This window comes from Neodiprion fabricii, chromosome 1, assembly GCF_021155785.1.
Source record: "Neodiprion fabricii isolate iyNeoFabr1 chromosome 1, iyNeoFabr1.1, whole genome shotgun sequence".
Classification (NCBI taxonomy): Eukaryota; Metazoa; Arthropoda; class Insecta; order Hymenoptera; family Diprionidae; genus Neodiprion; species Neodiprion fabricii.
In genome coordinates this window covers 6,277,483-6,299,027 of record NC_060239.1, presented here as the reverse complement: position 1 = coordinate 6,299,027, position 21,545 = coordinate 6,277,483, and the positions used below count along the sequence as shown (strand labels likewise).

The 21,545-nt window shown below is 42.2% G+C and overlaps 4 protein-coding genes across 7 annotated transcripts; 1 reads left to right on the top strand and 3 right to left on the bottom strand.

Annotated features, from left to right (window-relative positions):
* Nucleotides 1-81: 81 nt before the first annotated feature.
* On the bottom strand, nt 82-2,590 carry LOC124188093 (putative gustatory receptor 28b). Of its 3 annotated transcripts, none has more exons than XM_046580464.1 (5): nt 1,922-2,590; nt 1,557-1,847; nt 1,408-1,470; nt 1,250-1,353; nt 82-1,139 (listed from the first exon to the last, which is right to left on the bottom strand). In XM_046580464.1, the coding sequence occupies exons 1-5, from the start codon at nt 2,522-2,524 to the stop codon at nt 1,124-1,126; spliced, it is 1,077 nt and encodes a 358-aa protein (XP_046436420.1). In that variant the 5' UTR covers nt 2,525-2,590; the 3' UTR covers nt 82-1,123. The 3 variants fall into 3 exon arrangements, 2 of the variants coding, with proteins under 2 accessions (XP_046436420.1, XP_046436412.1); XM_046580456.1 differs by having other exon boundaries at nt 1,250-1,339; XR_006872236.1 differs by having other exon boundaries at nt 1,250-1,339; nt 1,428-1,847.
* Nucleotides 2,591-3,972: 1,382 nt separating this feature from the next.
* LOC124180887 lies at nt 3,973-4,777 on the bottom strand. Its single transcript, XM_046566805.1, has 4 exons — nt 4,514-4,777; nt 4,363-4,425; nt 4,203-4,292; nt 3,973-4,128 (listed from the first exon to the last, which is right to left on the bottom strand). Exons 1-4 carry the CDS (start codon nt 4,775-4,777, stop codon nt 4,069-4,071), a joined length of 477 nt encoding a protein of 158 aa, XP_046422761.1. The 3' UTR covers nt 3,973-4,068.
* A 1,618-nt stretch (nt 4,778-6,395) lies between these two features.
* On the bottom strand, nt 6,396-8,907 carry LOC124182050. 2 transcript variants are annotated; one of them, XM_046568847.1, is made up of 6 exons: nt 8,463-8,907; nt 7,718-8,002; nt 7,102-7,235; nt 6,947-7,009; nt 6,763-6,852; nt 6,396-6,697 (listed from the first exon to the last, which is right to left on the bottom strand). In XM_046568847.1, exons 2-6 carry the CDS (start codon nt 7,935-7,937, stop codon nt 6,644-6,646), a joined length of 561 nt encoding a protein of 186 aa, XP_046424803.1. In that variant the 5' UTR covers nt 7,938-8,002; nt 8,463-8,907; the 3' UTR covers nt 6,396-6,643. The 2 variants fall into 2 exon arrangements, with proteins under 2 accessions (XP_046424803.1, XP_046424794.1); XM_046568838.1 differs by lacking the exon at nt 8,463-8,907 and having other exon boundaries at nt 7,102-7,398; nt 7,473-7,755.
* Nucleotides 8,908-9,978: 1,071 nt separating this feature from the next.
* On the top strand, nt 9,979-11,389 carry LOC124182042. The gene is made up of 4 exons (XM_046568829.1): nt 9,979-10,127; nt 10,409-10,515; nt 10,644-11,036; nt 11,140-11,389. Exons 1-4 carry the CDS (start codon nt 10,110-10,112, stop codon nt 11,366-11,368), a joined length of 747 nt encoding a protein of 248 aa, XP_046424785.1. The 5' UTR covers nt 9,979-10,109; the 3' UTR covers nt 11,369-11,389.
* The last annotated feature ends 10,156 nt before the right edge of the window (nt 11,390-21,545 follow it).

The window sequence follows — 21,545 nt, the reverse complement described above, 5'->3', positions numbered from 1 at the left end:
ATGGACTGATTTGCGGGGAAAACGTTCGATCGCGTGGTAGTTGAATTTATTTACTCGGTATAGTGACAGATAATGATAATACAGGTACAAATGAAGAGAGCTGACAAAGGAGCTTGGTGGTTATTTATACATCCACTTGCGAGGCAGTCAATTACACAGGTATATACACGTGCATATCAATTATTCGCCCGCATCTAATTGTAAGTGCAGAGATATAGAACGTCGCACTGTAATTGCTACGTGATTACAAGGTACACTGTATAATACGAGCATACATACACACGGGACATGCAGGGTGGAATAATCGGTACAACATCGATTCTCATCCCGTAATTGTAGCAGATTCGTTGACGTTCCAATATTCCTTGGTTCGGCCGTTGATGAAGCAATCAATTATCTCCCCTCCATCCTCCGTGAAATTCTTCGATCGAGACTCTGAATTCCTGAGCATTAATGAGCATGTGACGGAAGGTTTCAGCGGCACTCGTAGGAATAAAATCCAACTATACGTTGCGAGAATATGAGCGGGCAGGCACGGCATCCCGTGTCAGAAATTCCGGGGCTCTTTGTCCGAGTAAATAATCCGGAGACGATTAATAAACGAGCCCCGTTATCCGAGGCGCCAGCCTCGGCTGGAGCCAACGCCAAGACTGGAGGAGGAGTTGGGTTTATATGTGTCATCGTGTCAGAGAGCGATTATGCGGGCTCTCCTACACAGGACTTTGATTAGGTATCTACCAAAGAGCCAGGCGACCACGCGGTCCTTCGGGTCCTGCGAATCGAGCTGATCGAGTGCCGAACACACCGCGAAGTCATTATTGTTGCGAAAAGACAAGCCGTATGCTTGTAAATTCGAAGCGCTCAAATACAACGCGCTCTGACCAACCCGGAGATCTTTACATTCCGTGGGACGTAGCGAGGACTTAACACTGTCATATGCACTCTAAGAACTGCACATACCCGCTGCAACTCGGGATCGAAATTTACCGCAATCGAAATAGCAAGGTGAATGTCGCGTTCAAGGAACGATTTAAACTCCTCCGTCAAGATGAGACGGTCGTCGATTCAGCGGAATTAGCTTCTGTGTCCTTCCAGACGTTGACGGCAAATATCATGTAGGTTGTCACGCAGGAGAAGAGCTGTGGGAAACCACAGAGGCACAAGGCTGTTAGAGGTAGGTGGAAATTTTATTCCAATTCTGTTTTAATCTTTCACCGAAACGGGTAAATAATGACTTTTCTATACTCACCGTTCCGACCAGAGATTTGTCAATCGTGAAGAAACCACCAACCGTGATACGAAGCTCGTTCTGAAGGAGGTGGGCCGAGTATCTGTGCAGCTGTAAATGATCGGCTTAATTTACTCTCGCGTCAGTTAAAGAAATTTCAAAATCTGCATCGAGCTCACCATCCTGTGAAACGACTCACTATCGATCGTAATTCTGTAGAGAATGATTCCCAATGTATTTGCCTGGAACGTGATCAATTTTTTTGTTTTCAATTTTACTCTCGTTGTAAAACACCAAACAACGCGTCAAACGTTGGACTTCGAATCACCTCGGTGATGGTGTTGCAGCAGCTCAACGTGATCACCCAGAATTTGAGCATGAGATAGAAGACCCAGAGGAGCGATAGACCGATCCTACTTCCGAGCACCGATAACGGGACGAAAACCAGTGTGTACAATGCGAGGAGTCTGTAAACGAGGAGGCAAAAGGTTGTCGAAACCGTAAAGTAGAGCTGCCATGAAAAATTCACACTGAGCTTTTCCGTTATTAGGTAAAGCTGCCGATGAACCTTGTAAAGCCGATCGATTCTCTCTAACGATTCCTGCAAATTCCGATTCACCTGAAAATGTAATTGACGATCAATCTTTAGATATTAGTATGTCCAACTCTGGATTGTCATCCGTTTCGTCGTACCTTATTGCTGAACGAAAGATCACGTCGATTTCCCAGAGGTTGAATACTGGGAACAGCAATTATTCCATCGTTTGATTGCTCCCGATCTTTCGCGATTTCGGTCAAAGCACGATTGATCAATTGGAATCTTTCATAGAAGGTAAACATTATTGTGGAGAATACCAGTTCACTGAATAATGTGATTAAGTGAGGAACGTGGGAGCTGTACGAAAGGCAACAAGTTTTTAATATCAAGCTTTTATCGTTGATCCCGATAGCAGTAAATATGTATTCGTGCAGACCGATGATGACCAGCCATATCGTTGAGAACGAACCGAGCAATCTGATCTGCCTGCGGTATACGTCTCGGTGTTTGACTTCGATGCCGATATCCCTCAATTCGACATCCACCGTTCCCAGCTCCGCGATCGAATCATCCAAAGCTTTTGCGCCACTGGCAACCCAAAATATGATCGTACCAATGCCGCCCACGAATGTGACGATTTGTGAAACGCCGTAGAACGTGGCGTACGTATGATTGTAGGACATGGCGGCGTTCCATCGAACGTCTAACGACATGATGAAAGTTGCCGCAAAAATTGCCGCGATTAAAACCGAGTACATCAAGCGATGAGTGTACTTGTAACTGATACGTGGCACCCCGAATATCCAAGAAGAGACGAAAATTGGATTCAAAGACCTTCTGATCTTTTCAGACTCCGCGATAAGCCTCATGGTTTTCGACGATAATACAAAGCTTGATGTGCAGGATGATTTATTTTGCCGATCAGTTGCGCCTGGTCAAATAACCACTGTGCCTGGTCGCCCTAATGGACAATTTCCATGCTAATGGTTCGGTAAGTGATAATGTAGTCCGCCACCATTGGTATCCTAATGTTCCCTGAGTATTGCGGTCTCATACTTTTGTTTCCATAGTGTCGTTTTAATTTCACTCAACAGATAACTGCTGCACATTTCTATTAGAATTTACACACGTTCTCCATATTCCAGTTCATAATGAACTGATGCCGAGTCGGAAAATAATTTTTTCGCGACTACGGTCTACCGGTGGTATTTTATAAATGCTGTGTGATCATGGACTGCGGACAAAGGTGCTGGAATGGTCAGCTCGGACACATCACATAATTAAGCAAAACCAACTGGGCGTTAAATATTTAAATTACTCTGGACAATGCGACTCGGGCGCCGGTCTGTGAGAACCATTGCATCACTTGACCAATTCCAAACACTCTTGGATCAAACGCTCTAGGCTGAGCCTGAGTGAGCGGATTAGGGCGATCTTTTCACTCATTATACTTTTTCTTCACTTCATCCTCGCATCGCGTACTCTCTTCTTCGGGTAATAAGAATTTTGTCAGCTTGATGTATGAGCCGGGTTTGTATTCTTTCACCGGGGTAATTTTGTGGAAAAAATTGAATACTAGGAACATGGAGTATACATATAAGAGCAGTGGTGAACCACGAGGCAATTTATGTACTGTTTAATTAGATCGCAAGAAAAAACGACATTACAGGCATTCCGTTCAAGGTGAGTACTACTTGAAACACAACACTTGACACTTGGGTGGATTCTTGACTAAAACTTGATTGCATTCGAGGTGGACGGGCGGTTGGATTGCATAAGCCATAACGCATAACCCAGGCGCCAAGTCTGATCTCCTCTGGATGCCTAACGGGCATACGGATGATCAAAACAATTTTTTATTGCTCGTGTGGTTCCACTCTTCTTATTTTAAAACACTTGTTTCGTCTGGACCCGTTGTATCTTTATTTATAATCTGATGTCGCTGCCGTCTCGCTGCGGTTAATTCAAACCAGCTATGCATGTTACAATGTTCTTCTGTGCAGTTATCGTATGTACGATGCATAAATTCAGGACAGCCAAGATTGTAAACTTTGATTGTGTCTATGCGGACGTACCGCGGTAAAGAGCCTTACATTCAAGTTTCAAGGTCTCGACGGTAAGGCAACGAATTTTCGATACCGTGCAAATTATAATGAATTCACATGTACTTAGTATCAACCCGATTTAAATGATAAATCTTGTCGGTGTTCGTAGTGGACACGTAAAATGCGCCCTGCGCATAGGCAACTTGACATACACGACTGACTACAAAGTATAATTGTTCAGGCGTAGGAGTTCCGCACTAGTAAATTCTTCGCAGTTGATAGAAGATTATCAGGTACTTAATGAGGTTGGAGAAAACCTGTGAAAATATTGACGAGGCACGTAGTTTTTGTTTCTGTGGAGGTACAAAAAAGAAAACTGACCCATACTCACTGATATTGCCAATTTTCGATCAACGGTAAAAACTCCACCCGCAGTGAATACTAGCTTCTGTTTCATAATACGTATTGAGTATTCTCTCAGCTACCAAATACACAATATCGTTAGACTGAGAATTGTTAACAGGGCTAATCTACTAGTTTATTTTCGATACCTGATTGTGTGCAGCAGAATCCTGAATCGGCACTTGGTACAGTGAGATGCCAAATTCGTTGGCCTGTAATGATTGGAAGGGTCGTAATAAAATTGACTCAGTATACGAAAATCAACACCTCCAGCAGTTAATACAAATGTCAGATACGCACTTCGTCGCTGGTCTTCGAACAGGAAATAACAACGAGCAGCAATTTCCCACCGAGAAAAAGAATCACTACAGCGCATTCGCAAGCCTGCCAAACTTCTTTTTCCGTGGCATAGGTAAATGAGATCAGGGAAAACGTCACGACTACGAGAAGAAAAATTAATAGTGGAAAGTCTGTACACAGCTGTAGAGAAAATGCATCTCTGACTTCTTCGACCGCTTTTAATAAACGTCGATGTATTCTTGAAGCTCGGTCAACCCTTTCCATCATAAGATACGACGACGATGGATGCTGGAAAAAAATCAGATGACCCGGTCAGGCTTTTATGACGTGAACGAGAAACGTGGTCATTGAATACTTACACCTCCGGCGGGTATTTTTCGGGATATTCCAGCCGCAGCATTTAGTCTGCGAGAGTGCTGCGAAGAAACGGGAAGTACCGCAATTTTCGTGATTCCTTTCGATTCTGCGATCTGTCTGAAATTCTGATTAACAAGTTTGAATCTGATTTGGAATGCGTCTAACATAACGACGAATAAGAGGTCAGCTATTAATGCAAAGAAATATGGCATGAAGAAAGCTAGGACGATCGCTAGGGATTTCCAATAACTATTTCCCGAGATATTAGTATCGTCACTTTTGCCGAGCGAGTATTGCTGTAAGATTACACCAAAAATAAAGAAAGCCAAAAATCCACAAATTGTAACCAATTGTTTCCACAGAAATGTCTCGTGGTTCACTTGAAGGTTAAAATTTGTCAGCTCCTCATCCAGTTTGGTCAATTCTTTTATCGATTTCTCTACCGCTCGAGCTCCTTTCGAATCCCACAACCATATTGACACGAGAATCACGAGTACGTTGTGCCACTCTGTAAATTGAATGAAGTAACCGAGTATTTCCGTTATTTGGCTCCGTGGTAAAATCTCGTTCGCCAGTCCAGAGATGCAAACGAATATGGCGATCACGGTGATTGTTGTCGAATATAAAACCCTCCATACTCGACCAGCTTTGATACTCCTCCCGCCGAATATCCAAGCGATTCCAAAGAACGGCCATAACGAGCTTCTAGTCGTTTGAGGCTGGAATATGCTCATCGTTACACTACTTCACGCCTCCACTAGTATCAACCCAGTGTAACTCCAATCGTCTGCCGTAATATTCAGAGGTAAGCGTCTCAGCTCCAATCAATCTATTGCCCTAATGTGTTTTGCTAATGTTCCTCGTTGTGTTGTGTAAATATAATTCGTTTTCACGTTTGTCCGAATACATTTATAATACAGAATCAATAAAGTCACAATTATATTAAATGGAAGTTTCTTCGCTAGAAACCTTGTGTTCTGTATACTTATATCTACATCGTTTTTTGTTGACTATGCACCTCTTAATTGGCATAAAATATTATACAAGCTGCTGGGCTTTTTATCTTGGCAGGAATAACGTTAATACTCAAATGCCATATCTATGTTCATTTTGAAAAAAGTTCATGTAAGATATGTTTTCTTTCAGCTCTAATCTACGACCACCGATTAGCCAGGACTATACTGAACTTGTTTTGAAAACTTTTTGACTAACAAGCTGAACTAAAATTTTCTTGTACACTGTTTAATCAGTGTACGTCTGTGTAAATAATTGCTGCACGCATGCAATCGGGTAACTGTTACTAAATTTCATCTACATTATGAATGAATGTAAATTGAATGCCTCTATACCTGGACGTACGCATTGTGATTGCAGGTTTTGTCTCGTATAACATGCTTGTATAAAATTTATCAATTTTGGGAGTATAGGTAAATGGCGGGTATTTGAGAAATAATGCATTTAATTTCAATTCAATTTATTTATTACAACCGCTATCTATATTCAATTGGGAGTTTCCAAAAACTTATTCACAGGTATACATGTAGTTGTCTAACTTATGCGATACCTGGTGGCGCCAACATTTAGGCAATCCAACATACAGCGCGGTTTTCATATTGCTAGTGTGAAGGCGTGATTCAATTTTAAATTAAATTTATCGGTACGGTTGGGTGTCTAATCTACTGATCTGCTGAACTATTCGCAGAATAACTGACAATACTATCGAAGTAAGCATATGTATAATATAATATCACTCAATTCTACATGTATTTTATGTTAATTGTTCAACTGGTAGACAAAAACTGTATACGCCGTTACAGGGCAGAATATCTAGAAGTAAAAGTTACGGTATCAAACTCTTTTTATCTGATCAGTTAAAAACGCTTTTTACTTACATATGTTATGAACGGAATATTGATAGAAAATAATCCGCCCGCTGACATGGTGAATTTATTTTGGCACTGTTTGACTGAAAGCTCTCGCAGCTGAAAATATGCGACGAATTGATACATGTACTTACAGATCAAAAATTAGAATATTATCCAGCTTGCATTCAGCAAAACAATTAGTCTTACTGACCTGTCGATTGAAACCTGCGTCAGAAATATCGATCCGATGCAGCATAATGCCAAACTTGTTAGCCTGCGATATGTACAATAATAAGAAAACATGTCTACATCACAATTCAATAACTTTTTGTCAGTAATAACTTCCCAGGTAGACCGGTTTCCTACCTCAGCTGATAGATCGTCACAGCTTGACACGATCAACCAAGATTTAACGATAATTTGCACGAACGCTGAGAAGTGGAAGGCAATAATTATGTAGCGGTTCAGATCATTTTCGTATTGGGTAAATTTTGTCACAGCTAGAACAAACGCATTTTGCATACACAACGGCACCGTGACTAAAAGCGTACAGACCAAGTGAGGCCAAAACGCGCAGTTAAGATCAGTCGCAATATCGCAAAAAGATTTGTGCATTTGCCACAAGAAATTTACATCCGCCAAAATTTTATCCACTTGTGATTTCTGCAATTCACGATATGATCACGTTAATTTATACAGACTACTTGAGATAATCGGAAGAGTAATGAATTGCGCACCATTAGTCGTGGTCGGTTCATAAGCCCCATAAGTTCACGATCCTGTCCCCCTATTAGAGAAAATCGTGAACGCATCAGCACACTCGCATCAAAGATATTTCCCATTTCGTACAAGGCGTTGTTGATTCTCTGGAATCTGATTCGGATCTGGCGAATAAAATCTGACAAAATGATGTCGGCGATCACAAGCTGAATGCGAGACACGATGATCTTCATCGCATAGATAATCCAAGCAATCAGCACACCTGGCGGAGTAGTGTGCCGAGTTGAAAAGGTGAGAATGGTGGTACAAGCGATCATTGCCATGGAGAGGAAAACTTCCAGTCCCGATAGCCAAGGGTGTTGTCCGCCAAGGCATTCGCTTTTCCCGGAAAATTTGAAAGCTTTCATGTCCTCGTCAACGGCAACGAGGCTTACCACCGTTTTGTGTACACTACGCGCTCCTCGCGTTACCCAAACGACCATCAACGTGAGGTTGGAAAAAAACAGAGCAATATCGGCTATGAAGAAACATCCACCGTCATTTGACCCTAGACGAGACAATCGGATGTATTCGGTTGCGATGGTGTAACAATTCAAAACGAAAAGGAACAGTACGAATATCACAGGATGAGCAACCCTCCAACCCCGCCAAACTTGGGCTTCCGGTACTCCGATGAACCACACAAATAAGAAAGACGGCCCCAAGAAATCTTTCACATGAGATATCCTCGCGGTTTCCATCGATAACTTTATACTGAATGGTCTTTATACGAAATATCCCGTGAATTGTTTCCGTTCGCCCGCTTCTTATACGTTCTGTATCTCACCCCCTTTCTCGTATAAGGTGAAACATAGCAATCAAACAGAGTGGTGTGAAACTCTCCTTGACATTGTACACCTTGCTTCTCGTCGAAAAATAATTTCCTAAACAATTATCAGGCCATCCGGGTGAAAATGTGCGGCTTTTTACCACAAGCTCACGTGCTTCTGCTTTCCGCGGGTACTTACTCCACTCGGGCGTGAAACGGCGACACTCTTGCGACACAAATGGCTCTTTGCTTTTCTCTGCATACAAAGAATCCGCTTGAGCTCACGTCACTTGTGAAAGGTTGGTATAATACGCACCGGAAAAAATCGTGAGGCAGAACGCATTCTTTGAACCCCGAAAATCGAGCGGGTTCAATTTGAGAAATTGCCTGACATGCAACCGACCGACTTTTGTATGTATAAAATATGCATACCCCGTATAAACTGGAGCACAGGTACATACGGTCTGATCTCACTGTACCTCGACCTGCTTTACGAACCCAAAACCCTGATGCATATATTTATACCGGTGAAAAATGTCCAGGCAATATGGATGAGACGAGAATAAAGGCGTTCAATAAACGAGCAGATGAAGGCCATTTCTGCGACTAACGCAGGTGTGTAAAAACTATACCCACATCATAAAACGAATAAAATTATACTAGTCTCGGTGATTTGATGTTGAATTCTATTCTTGGCGTATACCGGCTGCCCCAGTTAGTCTACAGTATCCGAAATTCATCCTCCAGTTTAACTGCTCTGGCTGACATCGTGGATCATTATTTATCTACGAAAAATATACGGATCACGGTAGAGCAAAAAAATGGGAGGAGACCAATGTCGTGACGATGGCAGTGACCGAATCGGGAGCGATTTCGCTTTCGATGGACAAGCTCCAAGGCCGTTTCGTTGACTGTACAATCTCTGTTAAATCCATGGATCGAGCTGTGGCATTTTCTACGTGCGCAACGTGCAATTCGGTGATTGTTTGATCGATTTGCTGAATTGTTGAGCTCAGGGACTGATTAGCTTTTCTCTGAAGGAAAATTTCGAACGTCTATACCAAAACCGTAAGAAAAATTCGTGGACTGGGAGTTAAATGTCGTAGAACTACTTAATTATCTACTCTTTTTATAGAACAGATTTTTCCCTGCAGGTCATTTCGTCACGCATTGAATACCACAGCCTTGCCGAAAATTCGATTGCGTTACTAATAAGCAACAGGGGGGCTTTTCGTCACGATTATGTATCACACGTACCGGAGAAATTCGGTGGAATTCGGTGTTACGTAAAGGACTGCAGGTATTATATGAGAAACGCGTTTCCAACGAGATCAGATCAGATCACGTAACACTAATTATCCCCACATGGCGCAGCGGAAAGGAGGGCGATAGAGTTTCGTTCACGAATCTTGCGTGTTTTGAACGAGAAAATACGAAAGTGTCGGATCATGATCTACATATGCAAACACGGCGCGAAGCGTAGAGTGCGCAGTTCTTAAAGCGACTAGATCGGAATTCCAGAATCCTTTCACGACGTTCAAGGTCAAGGTTGCCATAATACTTGCTTCGCATTTCAAATTTGAAAAAAGAAACTTGTATCCTTTTCACACAACGTTCAAATTCCACAGAGGAATCGAATCAGGCTTGGCGAATTACGAAGATCGTGAGGAAGTGATTCACTGGTATTTTCAAAGACGGTGCGCATGGATATACCTGGCGAAGACGAGGTGAAGAGGTGGACTCACGACGATGGGTGTGACCTAATGGTAGCAAGGAGTATATAAGCCGAGCGACTCGACGCGCACCGGGAACAACCGACTTGAAGTGAACCAGAACGGCAGACACCATGGGTCGCCTCATTATAGTGAGTAGAAAAACGGCGAGAGGAGTGATTGAGAAACAAAGAGGTGAAAACCGGGGGCCATCCGCATTTGCGATTTCGTTAGTTTCGCGTTTTTGAACCTTGAGCATAGACGAGAAATTGAATCGCACGGTCACCTGTTATGCGAATAAAACGAACCGATCATGTGTCGATGAAAGTGAACCTTTGTGAACGTGATCGAAGGCTGTGGTCCACGCTCAACGCCCACTCTACTGATCGCTACGGCATTTGCCTTGCCCATTGACTGTATTCCTTTGTTACAGGTATCGTTTGTGCTCTGCACTCTGAGCTCAACCAGGCTGATACACGCGCAGTACCAGCAGCCTTACCAAACCACGACTCCCGTACCCATACTCAAGCAGATTGACAGGTAATCGCCATGTGTAATGTCTCGTACCTGTTATTGTACAGCGCATTTTTGATGCTGGAAGCGATTGCGACATCGTATCGGTGATCTGTGGAAATTTTCATGCTGAAACAAGGATTTTCTTTCCTCAGGCACAACGAGGACGGTAGCTACAGTTACGGGTACGAAGCAGCCGATGGTTCTTTCAAGATAGAATCGAAATATCCCACGGGGGAAGTGTACGGGAAATACGGGTTCGTCGATGATACGGGAAAGGTTCGAGAGGTCGAATACGGCGCCTCTAGACGCGGTTTTGAGCCTGCTGGAACCGACATCAACGTTCCTCCCTCCACCATCCAGGGTAACACTGTCGCCGGTCCCAACGACCCCGAAGACGACGGACAGTACAGGGAGGATCCTTCCGTCTATTATACTGACCCCAAGTACACCAATGGAGAGTACTACAGGCCGATACCGAAGAGGACGAACTACGCGAAACAACCGAATTATGAAGCTCCAGAGGTCTACAATCCAGCGCCGCAAAGGTATGTAAAAACGTTTGAATAAGTTAGGAATTTGGATTCGATGCTGGTGCAGAACGAGCCATGTATTATATGTATAATCGTGATTTTGGTTTTCCTGCCGTAGATACGACACACAGTCTTCTGTCTACAACATCCAGACGAGAAATCATCCCGCTGAACAACAACAATACCAGTCTCAGTATCAGCAACAGGATCATTCGGCGGACTATCGGTACCAGGGACAGGGATCATTTCAGTACCTCAGTGATCGATTCTACAATCAAAAACGTCGCAGCCCACAAACTGTTGGTGCAAATGACAATTATTTTAGCAAATATGTACAAATGGAATGAATAAAAAGATATTTTGCGTAACAATGTAGTTGATACATTATGACCAAGTCGGCCTCGTAACTAAATCTACTGTGGTTGAGGAACCTGAGATTCTAACATGTGTCATTGTTGTTTTAACGAGTAATAGATGCTTCTTGTTGAGATTTCGACAAAATTAGTCGCGAAAAAAGATGTGAAGGGTATTCTTAAAATAAGACCTCAATGCCCTGATTGCAAAAAATCGAGAGGTTTCCTTCGTAACGTTTTCACTGTTGATCCTTCGTTCGTGATTTTGCGACTCTTGGTCCCACGCAATTTTCGGTGAGTTTCCTGGATTCGTACAATACCAACTAGCCATATGATGATTATACGAATTAAATCTAAAACAAAAACTTTGATGCCTCTAAAAGTAAAAGGCTGACTATTTTATTTTAGATGAAAATTTTTCAGATCGTGAAAAATGCTGAATTCTATTGTAACCTACACGTTATTGACGTTGCAAACCTAAGATCAAGTATTTTCGGCTGAAAATATTTGAAAAACAGTACGGGAAACCCCTTTGCATGTTTGGCGAAAATTTTCGCGTTTTGAAAAGTGCTGGAATGAATTAATTGTGGCGCTATTCCGACGTGATTTTGCAAGAGAAATCGATTGGGCGCAGTCACGATACGCTGCGATCAACGCATCGAACGTTACAGCCACAAAACGGAAACCTGAATTTTCGACATTTTTCAGCAGGTGCTTTTTCCTTCGTCGTTTCTCTCCTGTTGATCCCACGCTCTTTTCGCTGCGTTTTCTGAGTTCCTTGGGGTCCAATTGGTCGGGAAAGAGTCATACCAATCAATTCTGAGACCAAAAATTTTCGGCTCGAAAAATGAAGAAAAAGTAAGGCTAACCCCTTTGCATTTTTTGCGAAAATTTTCGCAAATTTGAAAAGTGCTGGAATAAATTCTTTCATGCACTATTCCGACGTAATTTTGAGAGAAAAATCGATTGGGGGCATTTCCAATACGCTGCGATCAACGCATCGAAAGTTACAGCCAAAAAACTAAACCTGTGATTATATGAATCCTTACGTAATGTTTTCGATGTGTTCTTATACTAAAAATATTCATTGCTGTTCCAGGTACAACCCGAGGTGGTTATCGGTGGATGTTCGAGGTGGTTGGCGATTGTTGGTGGTGGTCAGAGGTGGACGAGGAGGAGGACGAACGAAACTGAGTCTCAAAGCCCTGTTGATGTACAAGCAGCTATTCGATAGAAATTATAGTTCATAGTTTACACAGCCCATTGCATGATATTTCATTATAAATACGTATGTTTCAATGTATTGAGGAATAATTTATCAAATATCCAGAGGTCATGTGCAAATAATAAATGAATTGATTCGACCGCAGTTTGATGTATTCATTAGAGCTTTCACAATAAATTTAAGCTTTGTTACTTCTTTTATTTTATTATGGATAATCAAAAACATTTCCGACTATTCGTGCTGTGGAAGCATGGGGATTAAACCAAATGTAGCAAAAGATTAGAAACAGTGTATGTAGAGTACGGGTATTTTTCTAATAATGCAAATAGAATAGAACACCACGCCTTGCGAATTAGCTTTCCAGACAGAGATGAATGATGAATTTTAAGGACTGCATTATCGTTGTTCAATACTCTATGCCTCATGGAAAAAGAAAATCTGTAACGATAAAATTGATGCACGGGATCATCGTTGACTTTAACTTTTGAAATGTCCTACCATTTCCGAACACCTCCAACCATCCTATTTACCTACATTACTAGATTAGCTATGATATGAAAAGAGAAGAATTATTCATTTCGAAATGGGATTCTATTCGACGCGCGCTCGATGTATTCCATAACATTAGTCTTCACAATTATTCCAACAACTTTTCATTTGCTCTCTCGATCTTGAATTTTCATAGGCATAGAATCGAAACGCTGTTTTAGCTGGTCGCAAGTGAAGCATCTGCGTTGGGTGGAGAAGCGGAATTGTTTTTCGAAAAGTATTCGGATGGAAAAAAATTCAGAGTAACTGCAATACATAACGGATGCGCTAATTCTGAACGAGATGAAATGGATGCTTCGTACATGAGACAGTATTTAACGCTGCGTAGTGATTTAAAGACCTAGAAAGGTGATAGGGAGAGAAAGAACGACGCTTCTTAACACTTCGAGTGTATTTGACCACACATTTGAAAGATACGAGCGAAATTTTTCATCATCCAACTGTCGCAGAACGGCAGCGTTATTAGCCGACCCGTTCACTGAAGAATACATCTTCAGTCAACGGCTGACGATCGAAGGGCCTGGCCGCTTGAGTCTGGAATCGGCAGGAGAGATAAGGTGTGTATTTCATGTATGAAATGTGAGAGCTAAAATCATTATACATCATATCGTATCATCATACATCGTACATCATACATCATCATACATAGTATCAAAGTTCGAAACCAGAGTTCGGATGTCGGATGTCCAGAAAGTGACGTCACCAATTCAAAATCAGCTAGTCGAATTCCTCAGTCGGGAAACAACCGCGCAGTAGAGCGGACGGATGAGAGTCGCGCTCCGCAAATCTCGAGTACCGGGTTCTCAACCTCTCGGATCCCGCGCTTCGGGTCCGCTACGTATTTCGAGTACCGGGTTCTCAACCTCCCGGATCTACAATAAATTATTTCAATTCGTTTTTCGCGCAAGCCGAAATTCAGTAGCTGTCAGTCCGCTAATAAAATTTCTCGACTTCCACGATAAGCGCTCCGTGGTTCCTGGTTCATGTTTACAATAAATTATTTCAATTCGTTTTTCGCGCAACCCCAAATTCAGTAGCTGTCAGTCCGCTAATAAAATTTCTAGACTTCCAGGATAAGCGCTCCGTGGCTCCTCGTTCATTTTTACAATAAATTATTTCAATTCGTTTTTCGCGCAACCCCGAATTCGGTAGCTGTCAGTCCGCTAATAAAATTTCTCGACTTCCAGGATAAGCGCTCCGTGGCTCCTCGTTCATTTTTACAATAAATTATTTCAATTCGTTTTTCGCGCAACCCCAAATTCGGTAGCTGTCAGTCCGCTAATAAAATTTCTCGACTTCCACGATAAGCGCTCCGTGGTTCCTGGTTCATGTTTACAATAAATTATTTCAATTCGTTTTTCGCGCAACCCCAAATTCGGTAGCTGTCAGTCCGCTAATAAAATTTCTCGACTTCCAGGATAAGCGCTCCGTGGCTCCTCGTTCATTTTTACAATAAATTATTTCAATTCGTTTTTCGCGCAACCCCAAATTCGGTAGCTGTCAGTCCGCTAATAAAATTTCTAGACTTCCAGGATAAGCGCTCCGTGGCTCCTCGTTCATTTTTACAATAAATTATTTCAATTCGTTTTTCGCGCAAGCCGAAATTCAGTAGCTGTCAGTCCGCTAATAAAATTTCTCGACTTCCACGATAAGCGCTCCGTGGTTCCTGGTTCATGTTTACAATAAATTATTTCAATTCGTTTTTCGCGCAACCCCAAATTCAGTAGCTGTCAGTCCGCTAATAAAATTTCTAGACTTCCAGGATAAGCGCTCCGTGGCTCCTCGTTCATTTTTACAATAAATTATTTCAATTCGTTTTTCGCGCAACCCCGAATTCGGTAGCTGTCAGTCCGCTAATAAAATTTCTCGACTTCCAGGATAAGCGCTCCGTGGCTCCTCGTTCATTTTTACAATAAATTATTTCAATTCGTTTTTCGCGCAACCCCAAATTCGGTAGCTGTCAGTCCGCTAATAAAATTTCTCGACTTCCACGATAAGCGCTCCGTGGTTCCTGGTTCATGTTTACAATAAATTATTTCAATTCGTTTTTCGCGCAACCCCAAATTCGGTAGCTGTCAGTCCGCTAATAAAATTTCTCGACTTCCAGGATAAGCGCTCCGTGGCTCCTCGTTCATTTTTACAATAAATTATTTCAATTCGTTTTTCGCGCAACCCCAAATTCGGTAGCTGTCAGTCCGCTAATAAAATTTCTCGACTTCCACGATAAGCGCTCCGTGGTTCCTGGTTCATGTTTACAATAAATTATTTCAATTCGTTTTTCGCGCAACCCCAAATTCGGTAGCTGTCAGTCCGCTAATAAAATTTCTCGACTTCCAGGATAAGCGCTCCGTGGCTCCTCGTTCATTTTTACAATAAATTATTTCAATTCGTTTTTCGCGCAACCCCAAATTCGGTAGCTGTCAGTCCGCTAATAAAATTTCTAGACTTCCAGGATAAGCGCTCCGTGGCTCCTCGTTCATTTTTACAATAAATTATTCCAATTCGTTTTTCGCGCAACCCCGAATTCGGTAGCTGTCAGTCCGCTAATAAAATTTCTCGACTTCCAGGATAAGCGCTCCGTGGCTCCTCGTTCATTTTTACAATAAATTATTTCAATTCGTTTTTCGCGCAACCCCAAATTCGGTAGCTGTCAGTCCGCTAATAAAATTTCTCGACTTCCACGATAAGCGCTCCGTGGTTCCTGGTTCATGTTTACAATAAATTATTTCAATTCGTTTTTCGCGCAACCCCAAATTCGGTAGCTGTCAGTCCGCTAATAAAATTTCTCGACTTCCACGATAAGCGCTCCGTGGTTCCTGGTTCATTTTTACAATAAATTATTTCAATTCGTTTTTCGCGCAACCCCAAATTCGGTAGCTCTCAGTCCGCTAATAAAATATCTCGACTTCCAGGATAAGCGCTCCGTGGTTCCTGGTTCATGTTTACAATAAATTATTTCAATTCGTTTTTCGCGCAACCCCAAATTCGGTAGCTGTCAGTACGCTAATAAAATTTCTATAACTTTATAATCTTCTCATAATCTTTCTGGTAGATTATATCGATAAAAAAATTATATCAAACCTTACACATTATTTTTGATTTGTTCTCACGCTGAAAATATTTATTAGTATTCGGGGTATAACTCGAGGTGGTTGAAGGTGGTCGGAGGTGGACGAGGAGGAGGACGAGGAGGACGAGGATTTGTGCTGGGTGAGTAAAACACTTTTATAATATTTGATGGCAATTATAATTATATTTCATCTGAAATATTACAAACTTGTCACGTTTACAATAAATTATTTCAATTCATTTGTCGTGCAAGCACATATTCAGTAGCTATGAATAATCTTATACAGTTTATTATATTATTAATTAATTAATTAAATTCTTATAATATTTAATGGCAATTGTAATTATATTTCATCTGAAATATTACAAACTTGTCACGTTTACAATAAATTATTTCAATTCATCTTTCGTGCAAGTACATATTCAGTAGCTACGAATAATCTTGTACAATTTAATATGTTATTAATTAATTGATTAAATACATCAATCCTTACACAATATTTTCGATGTCTTCCTATACTAAAAATATTCATTACTATTCCAGGTATTACCCAAGGTGGTCGGAGGTGGACGAGGAGGAGGACGAGCTGGACGAGGAGGAGGACGAGGTGGACGAGGAGGAGGCGGGGTGGGTCGTGGGAGAGGACCTCTCCTCTCCTCAGAGGAGAGGAGGGGGAGAGGCAGGGAAGGGGGAGAGGTGGGCGGGGAGGGGGAAGGGACGGGAAGGGAAGGGGAGGGGAGGGCGGCGGGGAGGGGGAAGGGAAGGGATGGGAAGGGGCGGGGAGGGGGGTGGGCGGGCGGGCGGGAGGGAGGGAGGGAGGGTGGGAGGGAGGGAGGGAGGGAGGGCGCAGGAGGGGGGGGGGGGGGTGTACTGCTCCATTGACTCTAACGGGCTCGCATTGACATACGTCCTCCGCTCTCTCCCTCCCTCCCTCCCTCCCGCCCGCCCTCCCTCCCTCCCTCCCTCCCTCCCTCCCTCCCTCCCTCCCTCCCTCCCTCCCTCCCACCCGCCCGCCCCCCTCCCGCCACCCTCCCCTCCCCATCCCTTCCCTTCCCTTCCCTTCCCTACTCCCCGCTGCCCTTCCCTTCCCTTCCCTTCCCCCTCCCCACCCACCTCTCCCCCTTCCCTGCCCCCCCCCCCCCCCCCCCCCCCCTCCTCTCCTCTGAGGAGAGGAGAGGTCCTCTCCCACGACCCACCCCGCCTCCTCCTCGTCCACCTCGTCCTCCTCCTCGTCCACCTCCGACCACCTCGGGTGATACCTGGAATAGTAATGAATATTTTTAGTATAGGAACACATCAAAAATATTGTGTAAGGATTAATGTAAATAATCAATTAATTAATAATATAATAAATTGTACAAGATTATTCATAGCTACTGAATATGTGCTTGCAGGAAAAATGAATTGAAATAATTTATTGTAAACGTGACAAGTTTGTAATATTTCAGATGAAATATAATTACAATTGCCATTAAATATTATAAGAATATTATTTGATCAATTGATAATACAATAAATTGTATAAGATTATTCATAGCTACTGAATATGTGCTTGCACGAAAAATGAATTGAAATAATTTATTGTAAACGTGACAAGTTTGTAATATTTCAGATGAAATATAATTACAATTGCCATTAAATATTATAAGAATTTAATTAATTAATTAATAATATAATAAACTGTATAAGATTATTCATAGCTACTGAATATGTGCTTGCACGACAAATGAATTGAAATAATTTATTGTAAACGTGACAAGTTTGTAATATTTCAGATGAAATATAATTATAATTGCCATCAAATATTATAAAAGTGTTTTACTCACCCAGCACAAATCCTCGTCCTCCTCGTCCTTCTCCTCGTCCACCTCCGACCACCTTCAACCACCTCGAGTTATACCCCGAATACTAATAAATATTTTCAGCCTGAGAACAAATCAAAAATAATGTGTAAGGTTTGATATAATTTTTTTATCGATATAATCTACCAGAAAGATTATGAGAAGATTATGAAGTTATAGAAATTTTATTAGCGGACTGACAGCTACCGAATTTGGGGTTGCGCGAAAAACGAATTGAAATAATTTATTGTAAACATGAACCAGGAACCACGGAGCGCTTATCGTGGAAGTCGAGAAATTTTATTAGCGGACTGACAGCTACTGAATTTCGGCTTGCGCGAAAAACGAATTGAAATAATTTATTGTAAAAATGAACGAGGAGCCACGGAGCGCTTATCGTGGAAGTCGAGAAATTTTATTAGCGGACTGACAGCTACCGAATTTGGGGTTGCGCGAAAAACGAATTGAAATAATTTATTGTAAAAATGAACGAGGAGCCACGGAGCGCTTATCGTGGAAGTCGAGAAATTTTATTAGCGGACTGACAGCTACCGAATTTGGGCTTGCGCGAAAAACGAATTGAGATAATTTATTGTAAAAATGAACGAGGAGCCACGGAGCGCTTATCGTGGAAGTCGAGAAATTTTATTAGCGGACTGACAGCTACCGAATTTGGGGTTGCGCGAAAAACGAATTGAAATAATTTATTGTAAACATGAACCAGGAACCACGGAGCGCTTATCGTGGAAGTCGAGAAATTTTATTAGCGGACTGACAGCTACTGAATTTCGGCTTGCGCGAAAAACGAATTGAAATAATTTATTGTAAAAATGAACGAGGAGCCACGGAGCGCTTATCCTGGAAGTCGAGAAATTTTATTAGCGGACCGACAGCTACCGAATTTGGGGTTGCGCGAAAAACGAATTGAAATAATTTATTGTAAAAATGAACGAGGAGCCACGGAGCGCTTATCCTGGAAGTCTAGAAATTTTATTAGCGGACTGACAGCTACCGAATTTGGGGTTGCGCGAAAAACGAATTGAAATAATTTATTGTAAACATGAACCAGGAACCACGGAGCGCTTATCGTGGAAGTCGAGAAATTTTATTAGCGGACTGACAGCTACTGAATTTCGGCTTGCGCGAAAACGAATTGAAATAATTTATTGTAAACATGAACGAGGAACCACGGAGCGCTTATCCTGGAAGTCGAGAAATTTTATTAGCGGACCGACAGCTACCGAATTTGGGGTTGCGCGAAAAACGAATTGAAATAATTTATTGTAAACATGAACGAGGAACCACGGAGCGCTTATCCTGGAAGTCGAGAAATTTTATTAGCGGACCGACAGCTACCGAATTTGGGCTTGCGCGAAAAACGAATTGAAATAATTTATTGTAAACATGAACCAGGAACCACGGAGCGCTTATCGTGGAAGTCGAGAAATTTTATTAGCGGACTGACAGCTACCGAATTTGGGCTTGCGCGAAAACGAATTGAAATAATTTATTGTAAACATGAACGAGGAACCACGGAGCGCTTATCCTGGAAGTCGAGAAATTTTATTAGCGGACCGACAGCTACCGAATTTGGGCTTGCGCGAAAAACGAATTGAAATAATTTATTGTAGATCCGGGAGGTTGAGAACCCGGTACTCGAAATACGTAGCGGACCCGAAGCGCGGGATCCGAGAGGTTGAGAACCCGGTACTCGAGATTTGCGGAGCGCGACTCTCATCCGTCCGCTCTACTGCGCGGTTGTTTCCCGACTGAGGAATTCGACTAGCTGATTTTGAATTGGTGACGTCACTTTCTGGACATCCGACATCCGAACTCTGGTTTCGAACTTTGATACTATGTATGATGATGTATGATGTATGATGTATGATGTATGATGTATGATGATATGATATGATGTATAATGATTTTAGCTTTCACGATTCATACAAGAAATACACACCTTATCTCTCCTGCCGATTCCAGACTCAAGCGGCCAGGCCCTTCGATAGTCAGCCGTTGACTGAAGATGTATTCTTCAGTGAACGGGTCGGCTAATAACGCTGCCGTTCTGCGACAGTTGGATGATGAAAAATTTCGCTCGTATCTTTCAAATGTGTGTTAAAATACACTCGAAGTGTTAAGAAGCGTCGTTCTTTCTCTCCCTATCACCTTTTTAGGTCTTTAAATCACTACGCTGTTTTCGCTGCGTTTTCTGAGTTCCTGAGGGTCCAATAAATCAGGTACGGGTCCCTTGAATCGAATCCGAAACAAAAAATTTTCCGCTCAAAAAATGAAGAAAAAGTAAGGCTAACCCCTTTGCATTTTTGGCGAAAATTTTCGCCATTTTCAAAAGTGCTGGACTAAAATAATTATGGCACTATTCCGACGTAATTTTGCGAGAGAAATCGATTGGGCGCAGTCCCAATACGCTGCGATCAACGCATCGAACGTTACAGCCACAAAACGGAAACCTGAATTTTCAACATTTTTCAGCAGGTGCTTTTTTCCTCGTATCTTCTCTCCCGTTGATCCCACGCTCCTTTTGCTGCGTTTTCCGAGTTCCTTGGGGTCCAATTGGTCGGGAAAGAGTCATACGAATCAATTCTGAGACGAAAAATTTGTTGGTCAAAAAAAAAGGAAGGTTAACCCCTTTGTATTTTTGGCGAAAATTTTCGCGATTTTGAAAAGTTTAGGATTAAATTAATCGTGGCACTAGTCAGACGTAATATTGCGAGAGATTGTTGATTGGGTTCAGTTACAACACGCGGCGCGCAGCTAATGAAGAGTTGCAGCCTCAAAACTGATGACTTCATATTGTAATTCTTTCTGCTGCTGGTCGTTTTTCCATCATTTTCCTGCTGATCGTTCGATGCTCTTACTGCCCCGTTTCCAGATTTTTCGCAATTGAACTAGTCAGACACGAGTCAGACAAATTGAATTTGAGAGGAAATGTTTTTACGTCACCAAAGAACTTAGGTCATCCATTTTGGGTTATCACTAAAAATTCTCGCAAATTTCCAAATATTGACGTCGTACTACGAAAGGAATAGACTAGGCACAGACTCAATTCGCTGCAGGCAACGGTTGAAAATTTATAGCAGAAAAACGACAGACTAGGTTTTGTAATTCTTTGTGCTGCTGGTCTCTTGTTCGACAACTTACCGCTGATGGTCTGATGCTTTTTCAGCCACGGTGCCCGAGTTCCCGAAGGTTCAATTAACCAAAAGAGGGCCATATCAATCGAAACTGAGACTAAAAGTTTTTCGCCCAATCAAAAGTGTGGCTTGAATCAAGAATTGCCGCCGAAAAACGACGATTCTTCTCAGAATATCCTCAGCTGTACGTTCTCTGCTATTCTACACATTTATCCCGCATTCCAGAGGGTCTGATACATCCTCAAGAATTGCAACACAAGCAAGGATTAACTTTTGAACAATAGATCAGAACATACGGCCAATAGACATGAAATTTACGATATGTTTTGGA

Coding starts and splice junctions, on each gene's coding strand:
- LOC124188093 (XM_046580456.1), bottom strand. CDS start 2,524: ATGTACTCGGTTTTAATCGCGGCAATTTTTGCGGCAACTTTCATCATG. Junction 1,848..1,921: donor ATCTTTCGTTCAGCAATAAG/GTACGACGAAAC, acceptor TTACATTTTCAG/GTGAATCGGAATTTGCAGGA. Junction 1,471..1,556: donor GCTGCAACACCATCACCGAG/GTGATTCGAAGT, acceptor ATCACGTTCCAG/GCAAATACATTGGGAATCAT.
- LOC124180887 (XM_046566805.1), bottom strand. CDS start 4,777: ATGGAAAGGGTTGACCGAGCTTCAAGAATACATCGACGTTTATTAAAA. Junction 4,293..4,362: donor ATTCTGCTGCACACAATCAG/GTATCGAAAATA, acceptor TGTATTTGGTAG/CTGAGAGAATACTCAATACG. Junction 4,129..4,202: donor ATCGAAAATTGGCAATATCA/GTGAGTATGGGT, acceptor ATATTTTCACAG/GTTTTCTCCAACCTCATTAA.
- LOC124182050 (XM_046568838.1), bottom strand. CDS start 7,688: ATGAAGATCATCGTGTCTCGCATTCAGCTTGTGATCGCCGACATCATT. Junction 6,853..6,946: donor ACGCAGGTTTCAATCGACAG/GTCAGTAAGACT, acceptor GCATATTTTCAG/CTGCGAGAGCTTTCAGTCAA. Junction 6,698..6,762: donor ATATTCCGTTCATAACATAT/GTAAGTAAAAAG, acceptor TTTTACTTCTAG/ATATTCTGCCCTGTAACGGC.
- LOC124182042 (XM_046568829.1), top strand. Junction 10,516..10,643: donor ATACTCAAGCAGATTGACAG/GTAATCGCCATG, acceptor TTCTTTCCTCAG/GCACAACGAGGACGGTAGCT. Junction 11,037..11,139: donor TACAATCCAGCGCCGCAAAG/GTATGTAAAAAC, acceptor TTCCTGCCGTAG/ATACGACACACAGTCTTCTG.